Genomic DNA, 13,405 nt, shown 5'->3' on the forward strand with positions numbered 1-13,405 from the left:
GACTGATGTTTGCACACTCTCTCACAAACTTGATTAAACAGAGGTCTTATACCCCAATATGTGTCATTTATGACGTCATCGTGCGTGGCAAAGTATAAAACGTATTAGCGGGAGGTATTGATTAGGGGAATATATCTGCTTATAGAATACATAGGGGTCAGTACACCATTGGCTGTCTCTTATCTGTGAGGCTCACCTCCAACTACCTCTAAATATGTATAATACTGATTATAGCAAATAAAATGGTAGCAGATGAATCCATGCAACATTGTATAGCAGGCTGCCCCATAGACCCACTAATTGGTTGGCATTGGTATCCAGTCAATGCCTCAAATACAAAGCATTGAATGACAAAAGCATCGAAAGGTAAAGGTTTCATTTTAATTGTAATGGGTTTTAAGAGGTAGAAAAACTGGGATTCGGGGGAACCCCCATTATAAAAAAAAAATTAAAAAAAATAATACATTTGGTGCTTTTTTTTTTTTGTTGCTTTGTCTTAGATGTTTTGGCATTCGATGCCATCACTATAAACCGTTGGCATTCCCACCCAACCCTGGACTTTTGGCTCGGCTAGCAGCACGTAAGCAAAACGAAACCTAAGCCTTTGAATCACCTCTCATTACTTCCCACATTCCCAATTAGTCCATCTCTCATCAGTCCGGCCATGAGCCAAAGTTTCCTGTCTGTAGTGGACCTTGTAGCCTGCTCTCTGTTCTGGGACATTCGAGGCAGTGTAAAAGCATCTCTATTTTCATCCGAGTCTTATTAAATAGCCCTTGTTTTCGCACTTCTGAGGCACATTTGAAAAGACTGCAAATTTGTAATTTTCGACCTCTTATTTACTGCGATTTGATTTAATTATACGGAGCGTCATTGTTCTTCTTGCCCTCTATAGACTTTCTCACTCTACTTTGTATAGGCTTTATACACTTTTAATTGTCCAATACTTGGTTCTTGCAGCTGTTTTCTTCTTTAATTTTAAGAGAAATATGTCTCGTCCATGGATCCTCTGTCTGCCTCACTTCGTGCTTTGCAGCTATTCCTTAAAAATGGCATCCTTGATTCCAAGCCAACATAGACTCCTCTTTGTTTTGCACACAAAGATGTTCTTCCATTGTCTTTGTAACCTTGATCTGTTTCTGAGGTAGATGAATTGAATCTTCACACGAGCCGGCGTCCATTTTCCAATTATGGCCGTCCTAGTCACGTTCTATATTCCTCTATAACAATCTTCTATGTATCTCATCTACCTTGCGTTACTGCCTATTTACACTTATTGGTCAGCAAGTTACTTTGTCTTCTTTTGCATTCATGATTACTTTATCGTTTCGTACATGTTTCACTTACCACTTCAGTTACATTGTTACACTTCAGTATTTTCACATCGTTTCAGTATGTCCTCCTCTAGCTTCTTTATGACATAACTCTCCCCATGCCGGATTTCACACAGCGCTACACGATATCCAATGGTACGTGCTGAAATCCTTCCACACAACATCCTTCCACACTTTCAGTGCAAGGGTAAATTCGATACGGTTGTCTGATTGCATATCGTCTCTCGTACACTCAATACGCTATAGGCATAACACATGGAGTCCCGTATAGGACCCTTCTCCTGTTGTTCCAGTATGACATCGGTGAGGTGGCAGTAGTTGGGGGGGGGGGGGGGGGTTGGTGTCATGGTGGGGTGGAGGGGGGATGCATCCAACAGCTCCTCTACGACGAAGTGAAGAGGAAAGTAGGAATCACCAGTTGTACCCATTAGAGAACAATTGGGACAATGTATGCTATAATAACCTGCAGTAAGTTGGGGTGTGACATAAACAGAATTGCCGACCTGCAGGAATGAAGAGGGGGAAACCCCCACGCGGACATGTGAAATGTGGTCAGAGATACGACCAAGAAGAGAGAAACCAGAAAACCCCCTGTGGGCTGTTTCTCTGATCGTCCCTGAGACCAGAGAAAGGAGAGAGAAACTAGGAAGTCTGCTGAGGGTTATCTCGGACATTGGCTGAGACCAGACCAAGAGAGAAACCAAAGACCTGACATGGGGAAATTCCTAGGACGCTGTCAAACATCGGAGCAAGGAGGAGTAAGAGAAGCTGGCCCATGAGGGAAACCCTTGGCTCCAGGGTTGACGCCTGATTAAAAATCCTAAGCAATAGGGGGGACGTGGCCAACTGCGCAATGCGGTAGACGTGCGCCTCTGGAGCTCCCGCTGCCGCAGCGTAATATCCTGTTATAAACGACTACTTAAGACCATCTGGTGACCCCCAAAATACGATCTCAGGTGCGTGATACCCCAGGGCACGTCTGGGGTGAATTCCAGCCTGAAATGCGCCGGGGCTGCAGAGGTGGGAGCCCAGGAAGGAGACGCTGGTGAGGCCCGTTGACGAACCGAGATGGCCGCCGGAGCACTGGGCGCGCTTTGAGCGGGGACCGGGCTATCCACGCACACTGAAGTGGTTGCCAGTCGGAGTCGGGGATGGAGCTCTGGAGGACTGGCAAGGGCCGGGAGCTATGGCATGGCCCCGTGGGACCCCGACTGGAGGAATCGGCTGGCCAGACTCTGAACCGCCCCGCCCGGACGAGGAGAGATGGGCGTGGCCAGTCGGTCGCCGCGACAAAGACCCGCATACAGCGGTGAGTGCCCGGCTACGGACATGGGGAAAGACAAAGCTAGACGGCCCACCATGTAAAATCGAATCGAACAGTACACAATCACTCCAACGCAACCCCCCCGACTCCCAACCGCTGGCGTCGGTAGAGGAGGACTCGGTACCTGGACTCTCCCTGAGGGACGTTATGGCGGCCATAGCAGACTCCCGCACATCGATGGAGCAGAAGATGGACGGAATCAGCCTGGACGTGTCCCTCCTCCGACACGACCTGCAGAAATTGTCAGCACGAACGGGCGAGGCGGAACAGCGAATTTCCAACACAGAGGATGGACTGCACGCAGTGCAACAACAGCTTCAAGGGGTCACCGCCAAACTCAAAACTCTGGAAGCCAGAGTCGAAGAAGGAGAGGGCAGGTCCAGACGCAACAACATTCAGATTTTAGGTATTCCCAAGATGGCCGAAGGCCCCTGCATGAAGCTTTTTTTGGAGCAGTGGCTGATGGACCTGTTCGACCAGCAATCCTTCTCTAAATTCTTTTCTATTGAGAGGGCCCACCGAATGCCCACGGGTAGACCAGTGCCCGGTGTTCCCCCGAGAACGGTGATAGCAAGACTATTGAACTATCGAGAGACGCTGCTGCACCTTGCACGAACCAAAGGCTCGATCACCTTTAATGGATCCAAGATAGCCTTTTTACCCTGACTACATGCGGGAGGTCCAGAAAGCACGACAATCCTTTGATAAACTTAAAAGGCAGTTGCAAGTGATGGAAGTCAAATACGGCCTCCTCTTCCCGGCGCAGCTGAAAATCTATTACAAGGGAACAACTGTCCACTTCAGCGACCCAAGGGAGGCCTGGCGCTGGGCAGAGCAGCATATCGAGGGAGACTGGTCGGCACCTCGAGCCAACAGAGACAGAAATCCCAGGCCACCGGCACAACACCCACCGGAGCCGGATCAAGCACCCTCACCGAACCAACTGGCGGAAGCCGGGGACTGACTCTGGCGGGCCCCCCGCGGGGGGTCCGATCCCACAAGCGGGTGTGAGACCGAACTGATACCACGGACTAAGCCAGGTGGTGCCGCAAAACTCTTGTAAGTCGTTTACGTCGTTAATATTGTGGCTAGCGGTGGCGTATCTCCATCGCACCTGGGAGAAGACTCCCCCCCTCCCCCCTTCCTAACTTCTTTAGTTTTAACCTAAACGGGGTTTGCAAGGTTGACGCTCTACCCTCTTTGAGAGTCAACGATGTTGGGGCTACAGGTACTTCGTGTTGAGGTGGAGTATGGGGAGGGGGAGGGAAGGGAAAGTTATAGGGAGTATTTTGTTACCCTGGGAGCAACGCGTCACTGCAAACTCCAGGGTTTGTTGAGGTTCATGGGAGGACGAGGCCACAGATGGTCCAGACAGTACAATACCATTTACCCTGGGCAGGCAGCGCAATATATCACCACTGACGGGGACACCCTCCTCGTGAATCACCCGCCCAATCTCTTATCCCGACTTTCAGATGGCATCCATACAACCCCAGTCGATCCCGACTGAACGCCCCAAATCTTTTAAGGTACTCACCTGGAACGTAAATGGGATGGGCTCCGCGATCAAAAGGCGTCTGATTAAGCAACTACTTAGCAGACACTCTCCCGACGTGGCCCTGCTATCGGAAACGCACCTTGCGGGATCAAACTGTGCCCATTTCCAACGCACAGGCTACAGGACGGCCTTCCATGTGGGTTACACAATGGGATCCAGGGGCACCCTCATTCTTGTACACAAGCGCATTCCTTTTGCTATTCAGAGACTGGAACAGGACCCTAGGGGCCGCTATGTGCTGATTCTGGGAATGCTTTTGGAGGAGAGGGTCGCTTTTGCTTCAGTGTACTCCCCACCTGGGTTGGGGCAGGAGCTGCTGGAGGACTTGACGGCCCTCATTGGAAAACACCAACCTGATAGGCTGTTTCTGGGGGGAGATTTTAATGATGTCATGTGCAATACCACTGACCATACGCACCTTAGACATTGCAACCCGGATACCCCTACGAAACTGTATAACTTTGCATCTGCTTTGGGTTCGGGGGATGTATGGCGAGAGTTACACCCGGACACCAGAGGGTACTCCTTTCACTCTGGAGCCCACGGCTCCCTCTCCAGGATTGACTATCTTTGTCCCACACACAGATCTTTACAGGGCACGAGCGGCCGACTTCCTTCCCCGGGACATCTCAGACCACTCACCCCTACTTGTGGAAATTCGCACACAGGGCCCCCCCCCCCCTAGAACTTTTACTATCTGGGTTTCCCCGAGCTATTTGACCACCTTACGGAAGTCTCCACCGAATACTTCGAGTTTAATGATAACGGAGAACAGGACCCAGTGGTGGTATGGGAGGCCTATAAGACAGTCTTACGGGGCGCCATAATCTCCTGGGTGGCAAATAGGAGGCGGGTGAGATTCCGAGACATAAGAACAGCGGAGGGCGAACTGGCCCGACGCGAGAGCGAACACATCCTTGACCCATCCCCACAGACCCAGCTCTCCCTTAAACGAGCCACTGAGCGGCTCCGAAACCTCTTATTGGACAATGCTAAACAAGCCCATTGGGACTCTCGAGCCAGAATCTATGAACATGGGGACAAAGCCGGCAGAATGCTAGCTTGGCTGGAGAAAAGGAATGAGGGACAACGTTGCGTTTGTGAGATTGTCACCTTAAGGGGTGAAAGGTGCACATCGGACGCTGAGATAGCCGAGGCCTTCGCCCAATTCTATGAAACACACTATCGGGCCCCGACCCTGCAGCTGGACCCAACTCTCCTTAGAGACATACCACTCCCGACTCTCTCGGAACAGCAAAGGGCGAGTCTCGACTCTGCCCTCTCAGAGACCGAGGTTGCCGAAGCACTAGCGCAATTGAAACCGGGAAGACACCGAGCCCGAATGGGTTCCCAGCTGAAACCTGGCGGAAGCTGGGGAGGGCAACATTACATCTTCCCTCCATAAAATGTTTTTGACAGCCCGGGAACAGGGCACCCTCCCGCAGGACCTCTGTAAGGCCACCATTGTGGTCATCCCTAAACCTGATGAGCCCCAGGATCAGTGCACCTCCTATAGGCCAATCTCGCTAATCAATGGCGAGGCTAAGGTCCTTGCCAAACTCCTAGCCAACAGGTTACAACCGGTGGCTGAAGCCCTAATACACCCGGATCAATGTGGCTTTATGCCCCACAAATCGACCCGTATGAACCTGCGTCGACTCCACTTGGCGTTAGAGTGGGCTCCCACCATTAACAACCCGCTTGCTCTTCTAGCGATTGATTTTGAGAAGGCCTTCGATTTGGTCCGATGGGATGGCCTCTGGGAGATCATGGAACGCATGGGCTTCGGGGAGGGATTCCTGGGATGGGTGAAACTGCTGTATACAAATGTCCGGGCGGAGGTCAGGGTGAATGGGTGGACCTCTCGCTCTTTCCGACTGGGCAGGGGTACAAGACAGGGTTGCCCCCTTTCCCTCCTTCTCTTCGCTCTTGTGATAGCCGTTGGCCATATGGCTTCGCCAGAGCACATCCTGGATAGGATTCAGGTGGCCAGAGGGACACGAAGACCGGATATCCCTATACGCGGATGATCTCCTGATTTACCTGGGAGATCCTGTCCGAACCTGCCCCGTAGTGACCCGGATGCTTGTCCAATACAGGAAATTTAGCGGTCTAAGGATCAATTGGAAGAAATCCCTTTTCTTCCCGGTGAAGGGTAGGGGTCAGCCTGATCCACCCGACTGTCCATACCACATAGAACAATTTGGCTTTCGATATCTTGGGATATGGATAACAGATCTTACCAGTTATACCATGCACAATCTCAAACCGATCATGGACTGATTCTCCAACGATGTACAACACTGGAAGCTTCTCCCCCTGACCCTCCTGGGTAGAGCCGCCCTTTTTAAAATGTTAGCTCTCCCGCGGTTCCTTTACGTCCTTCAAAACGCCCCACTGCAGATCTCGGGGACGGAATTTGGCCGGGTGGAAACCCTCCTCAGGGAGCTCCTATGGGGCGGAGGACAAGCACGTATAGCCCTGGCCACACTTCAGAGGTCGATCTGGGAGGGTGGGATCGGAGTGCCCCGCCTTCAGACCTACTATTGGGCCTCCCAATTGGTGGTGGTTAATGACCTTCTGCACGGAGACCAGGAATTACCCCATTTAAAAGCCGAGGTGGGAACTATGCACAACACCGACCCATTGCAACTACTGTACCAAACCCCCCCCCCAGATCTTCCCCACTAACAATGAAGGCACAGATTATTACCACCTGGAGGAACGTCCACAAGTTTGTGGGGTGGGGGAACAGACTATCAGCGGCGCAACCCCTATGGCGTAACGCCAACCTGAAAGAAATTGCGAAGCTCAAGCCCTGGCCATGCTGGGTGAGGGCTGGGATCCAGAGGGTGGGAGAAGTCTTTAAGGATGGGAATCTTGCCCCGTTTGCGGACCTACAATGCAGGTTCCAGCTCCCAGACAATGAGATACCATCACATGCAAATGTCCCATGCCCTGAGAGTACATATATCGACAGAGGACAATATCCCTGAATGCTCACCTCTAGAACGCAACATTTTACCTGAATATATCCCCTCCAAATGCATATCCATTCTCTATAACGCCATCACTTCCTTCGCAACCCCTGAGTTGACCAATCTAAAGGCCAAGTGGGAAATAGATGTAGGGGAGATCGACCCTGAGGAATGGATCGGGTACTAATGCACCCACGGGAAGCCGCCATTTCCTCGAGACTTAGACTGGTGCAACTGAAAATACTGCATAGTGTATTATCCTAGAACTGCTATGTTTGGGTGGGAGAAAGCAACAAACTGCCTCAGGTGCGGGGATGAGGAGGGGACCACCTTTCACATCCTGTGGTCCTGTCCCCGGATCCGTACTTTCTGGGAGGCCTGCTGTCGGGAACTGGCCCGGATACTCTCCAAAACTATAGACATGGACCCGAAGGTCCCAATCCTGGGAGCACCGGGAGAGCACGAACTGAACAAATGGGAAGAATTGCTATTGCATACGGCAGCAGCCCTAATCAAGCGCAATATTGCACAGAGATGGGGAACCCCGGACTCTCCGACACTGGAGCAATGGGCATTGGACATGTACACACGTGCTATGATTGAAAGAAGGATCTATACCGCAAGAGGCTGTCCCAACAAAGCCTCCAAAATATGGGCGGCATGGGAGGAGAGAGGGCCCTGAAGTATACGGACTCCGGGGACATCACCCTGAACACTTATAAGGTGAACCGTGACCGTACTCCACGAAAATGGTGCTGCAAGACAATTATTATTGTAAGGTGGGCCGGGCCGGCCCAGTAGATGTAACTGCCTCGTCTCTTTCTTGTTCCTCCCTTTTTCGTTTTGGTTGTTTTGTTTATGTTGTAATCAAATGATAATAAAAATGTTTTATCAAAAAAATCCTAAGCAATAGGGGAAAAATTACTTTCTGGCAGTAGTGCGTCAGACATCGTTCTTCTGGTTCAGGTGGCTGACGCATGGTAAGATGGTGAGGCTGAAAATAGACGGTGCAGCCTACAAAGCTCTCCCTTAGCGCTTCCTCTTTTATCTGTTGAAAGTTAAAGTGACAGAAATAGTGGTTGTCAATCATAGGTTCTTCCCAAAATGTGTGGCTGCCACACACACCAATACTCAAAATACATAAGATTTGGAGGAAAACTCAAATGCGCCAACCTGGCTTTGGCACATTTGAGTTTTCTTCCCATTCTTATTTATTTTGTCTAATATGGTGAGGCTATTTAACTCTCAAAAATCACCTATAGCAAGGGGGCAGAAGTACTTGCTGTTAGACTGTCCAGAAACTGGGACCTTTTAGTATATTGGGGACTCTGGATCGAATCAGATTTCCCATAGTTAGACCCTTGAGACACATTGTGTTACCCCAGCACGGGCCCCATTAACCTTTAGTATCCTATATTGTTTCTATTGCAACTCCTCTAGGCTCTGTAGGTGTTCTCCTCCCTCCTCCTGCTCTGGTTGATGAAGCTGTTCATTTGACTTGTGTGTGTTCGGTTGGCCCTTCGTTACAATCTTCTATACTGTTTGTGTGCATTACTCGTGAAGGTAAATTCCTTAGATGCTTCCTCAGTGACCAAGTTGTTCAACGATTGCTGTTCCTTTCCAGACCTATGATTTCAATTGCAAGTGGAATGTTGGGCTTGCCAGACAGGTGCCGGAGTGCATTTCTGATTGCGTAAATGGTAAATAAATAGTGGTCATGATTATATTGGTTTTACATAAGTACGGTGCATGTATGCCCCCTTTGTGGCAAAACCATCTTTTATGGGTCGAGATGTCTTTTAAGCGAAAACCTTGCTGCTTCATTGTCAGTCTCTTTGCTTACTGCAGAGAAGTAGTCTGAATAACCTACACATGTTTTCACTTGCATGATTTAAGGGTCAGTACTTAAAATCTGTTATTTTGTTTCAGTTTAATAAACATCCAGACGGTGGCACTCCTCTGTCTGACAGGGACACTCCTTTGGGAAAGAAGCATATCCGATCAAGGTCCCTTGGTGGTCTTATTAAGGTAATATCTTTGGGGTTTACACTTGATAAATGACCCATTTGGAAAAATCAGTATTTGTAAATTGAGTACTTGTGTTATAGAAAATTGTGCCTCAAGTGATCAGTTATAGGCTATTCAGTAAGGTAAAAATGGCTTATGAGTTGAAAATGGTCTAACTAGATAGTGTTTGATTCTAGGTTTAGTGTATGCTAAATATTACCTGGTAGAGATAGTTGTAGTTTGTAATATTTATTTCACGATTTTTAAAATGCCCCTAATCACACCCAAGTGTTGAGCACAATGAAGATCAACCATGCTTACAGCCAGGGAGTCTTGATTCTATTAGAGACACAGAGGCGAGCATTATGCTTCAACTTCCTCTAATTTTGGCTATCCAGCAGTTTCAAAACTCATACACTGCCATACAAATTGTAAAAACCATGTTTTTCTTTTTCAAAACTGGGAACTACAACTCCCTGTCTCCCATCCTTGTCCTGTAGTTACATACACCACTTCCTCTTTACTGCACCCCAGGATGTCACGTCGTATACACGTGTCTTGCTCTTCTGAGATGCTCTAAACTAACACCTAGCACCAACTGTCCACGAACGACTGTCTCTAAGACAACAGAGACCATGGGCAACACAGAAACAACACTTCGGCACTTCCGTCGCTTGCTAGATCCTCCTTGACCGGTACTACCTGTATCCGCTCCTGCTCTCCCTGCCAGCATCAGTCGTTCTTCTGGCATTCTCCTGCAAAGTTTAAAAACCACAGATCAAGGCAGGAATACGCAGCCATATATTCAGCTCAGTTAGCATATGAACATATATTCTATATAATCGCTCCATATTAAGGGCGCGAATAATGCTTGCCTTTGTGTCGTTAATAGAATCAAGACTCCCTGTGCTGTAAGCCTCGGTAATCTTCAATCTATTTCAAGACAGGAGGCGGGCATTATGCTTGTTCAAAGCTTTGCACTACCGGCGCTGCCACTGATGCCACAGGCTTGAAATAAAACTCCCTAAAGGAGGGGGGTCACTGGACGAGTCCGCTGCTCACAATATATCTTGCAGACTGGCACCTACCACGAATGCCTTGGAGGCCATCGCCTCTCTCAAGGAATGCGCTTCAAATGTTGGCAGTCTGTCTGCCTGTGCCATGATCTCCCTGACCCATCTGGCTATAGTTGCTAACGCTACTGCCTTGAAAGGCTTTCTCTGTGCTATAAGCAGCTGGGTAACCCCTGCTGGCCTAAACTCTGCTGTTCTACTCTCATCTTTAATATAGGAAGCCACACACAGCTTAGGCTGATCCGACAAATACTGATATGAAATAACCCTAGAGTTAGTCTTTGTCATCCTCATCACGTTAAGCCTCCTCCGCAGGGGAGATCAACTTCCTGTCCACCTCTAGGGCCTTGACATCTGACACTCTCCTACAAGATACCAGACACAACAGCATCGCTAGCTAGCCTGACAGCAGCTGTAGGGACAAGTATTTATTAGACGGCCAACTCGGTAACAGCACCAGAACATTGTTGATGTTCCAAAGGTAAGCATTCTTGGCCGGCAGCGGAGCACGAAACATGACTCCCTTTAGGAGCCGTACTACCACTGGATGTTCCCCCACCGGCTTGCCGTCTACTAGTGTGCATCCAGCTGGTATTGACGATCTATGCATGCCTAAGAGTCCCGAATGCCCTGCCACCTTCCGCTAGAATGGCGAAATAGTTCACCACCTGCATTACTAGGGCAGAAATGGATTGAAGGCCTCGCTGCCTGCACCAGCGCGCCCACTTGTCCCATGCTGCGTCATAGCTCCATAGCGTAAATGGAGCCCAGGACTCCTTGATGAGCTGGGCAGCTTATTCTAAAATACCCGACGCACTCCATCTGCTCCTGATACCTTGCAGGCTATACGCAGAAGGGCGTCCACCATCCTCAGAGGGTGACACTGACCCGTGGGGTCCTGTAGCAGGTTCTGTTTTTAAGGAAGAGTCCTCAGAAAAATCAGAGGTAAATTCCATCAGAACTGGAAACCCTGCTTACAACTTTCAGTCAGGGACAACCATCACTATCTCTGTGTGTTCCCTGCAAATATTTGCCAATGCTGTAGCTGTCTTCGCTAACGGGGGGAATGCGTAATGTCTCGGGCCCCCCCCCCCCTCCGACCCCGCCCAATGGTGCTGAAACTTGTCTGCTCCAAGTGTGTCTGGATCTAACCTCCAGCTGAAGAACCTGGGACCCTGAGTGTTGAACCTGGAGGCAATTGGATTGATGTCTAGAGGACCCTGAAGCTTGTCCATTTTGCAAAAACCTCCCTCGAGCTTCCAGTCGCTGGAGTCCTTGGAGGTACCTGAAGTTCCAGTCCGCCACCACGTTCTGCTCCCTAGGCAGATACTCTGAAAAGTGAGGGATAGCTGCTTCTCTAGACAGTAATGCCAGAAGCCCTTCGCTAATACTGGTAACATCCTGGATCTCGCCCCTCCCCCACCCCCAGGTGGTTTATGTATCTCACCGGGGACACGTCCATCTTCAGGAGTATGCAGCAGTTCACCTTGTTTCTCGCCAATGTCTTCATTGCAAAAGATTGTGCTAGGAGTTCTAGACAGTTTATTTGACGCCTTAGCTCTTCTGTACTCCTTTCCGCTGTTTCGGAAGAACCGCACCTGCCTCCCAGCCTGCTCTGCTGGTGTTGAGACAGTTTTTCTGAAGTCCAACTAAGGGCCATGCAATTGAGACAGTACAAAACTCCACTCTTGGTATAAGGCTGTACCAACTCGGTATTTGGTAGCGTAGACAGAGCAGCCAGGTTTCTCTTAGGCGGGAGAGGACTGTAGCTTGGTACAAAGACATTGTAGTGTACATATGGCCCAAAGAAACACTGAAACATTATGTATTGTAAAAAATAAATGTTTTATTTAAATACAAGCAGGCCAAGATGAATCTTGGGTAAATAAGTACCATCACATTATTTATAAACCCAATTATAAAAACACAACACAATGCTTTAAAGTACACTACCAAAGCATAGAACTGGTTCAGAAAACTAACAGTATTTCTAGGGAAGTCAGACCCTGTCAAACACATTTCGTATAGGACACACCTGTTCGTAGTGAGTAAAACCATCAGTTAGTTTAGATTACTTTACAGTAAGTCAAGGGTAGTAGACCCTGTCAGTCATGCAGTGGCACTCGGTTAAGGAATCACTTAGAAAACCATCCCTGTTATTAGGATACTTTTCTCAATAGTGGAACACAGATTCAAGGAACAGTATAAACCTATAACTACCTTCAGGATAACGGTTATACCAGGTGATTAAGACATTTTAGTGTAAAATACAAATACAGTTGCTTTTCAGAACCGTGGAACACAGACTAAGGTAAGCAATAACTCTTTAACTTATTACAGAGTGGCACACAGCTATTCAAGATGAGTAAAACCCAAGGCAGACTTATTCTAGACAGGCTATACACCAGCTCAGGAAAAGCAAGAGCCAGATAGTAAACTTATACACTAATATTCTGAAAGAAATAGTTAAGTGAATCCAACAACTTTACTTTTGGAAAAGAGGCATGACCAGTTCACAGGTGAGTAAACATGTTTTTCTTTTATTGGATATTGTATTGCGCCTATACACAGGTGGTTTCAGGCACCACACGCCAAGATGAGATGTGGGGGGTCGCAGGAGGGTAGGGGGGGGGCCAACATAGGAATCAGAAAATGAGAACAACAAAAACGGTTATATTGGCCTTCTGACAATCCTACCATGCAAGACAAGGTGGTAAGGAGTTGGGTACACCTAAGGGTGGGGCAGGGGGGCCGGCAAGTGCTGGGTGGGCTCCAGAGGACGTGGGGGAGCAAGAGTGCAGTGCACAGGGAGAACCAATTTGGGCTAGTCCTGGAAAGGGGGTCTGAGGGCAAGTGCTGAGAAAAGGTGCTGGGGAGGGACTGGTAGGGCGGTGGTCTGCCCCGTATGACTCTGAAGATAACCAAGCCCCATTGGCAGATGGAGCGCTAGCACAGGAGGGGGTGAGTGAAGGAAGAGGAGAAAAGGAAAGTCTTGACAAGTTTCTGGAACTTAAGAAGATCCCGTTCAAATCTGATTGGGGTGGGAGGCCTTCCAGAGGGAGGAGTTGGCTGAGGAAAGAGGGAGGATTCGGCTGAGGAAAGGGATCTACCTCTGACTTTCTGCTTGGAGA

At 49.0% G+C, this 13,405-nt stretch overlaps 1 protein-coding gene across 4 annotated transcripts in view; it reads left to right on the plus strand.

The window, feature by feature from the left end:
* ARHGAP19 (Rho GTPase activating protein 19) overlaps nucleotides 1-13,405 on the plus strand; it is a 507,107-nt gene that overhangs the window by 384,394 nt on the left and 109,308 nt on the right. For all 4 annotated transcript variants that reach the window (XM_069611587.1, XM_069611584.1, XM_069611586.1 and 1 more), the window contains exon 9: nucleotides 9,124-9,222. In XM_069611587.1, the coding sequence (XP_069467688.1) occupies nucleotides 9,124-9,222 (99 nt within the window). The remainder of the gene's footprint in view (nucleotides 1-9,123; nucleotides 9,223-13,405) is intronic.

This window comes from Ambystoma mexicanum, chromosome 8, assembly GCF_040938575.1.
Source record: "Ambystoma mexicanum isolate Mex_15411 chromosome 8, UKY_AmexF1_1, whole genome shotgun sequence".
NCBI classification, from domain to species: Eukaryota; Metazoa; Chordata; class Amphibia; order Caudata; family Ambystomatidae; genus Ambystoma; species Ambystoma mexicanum.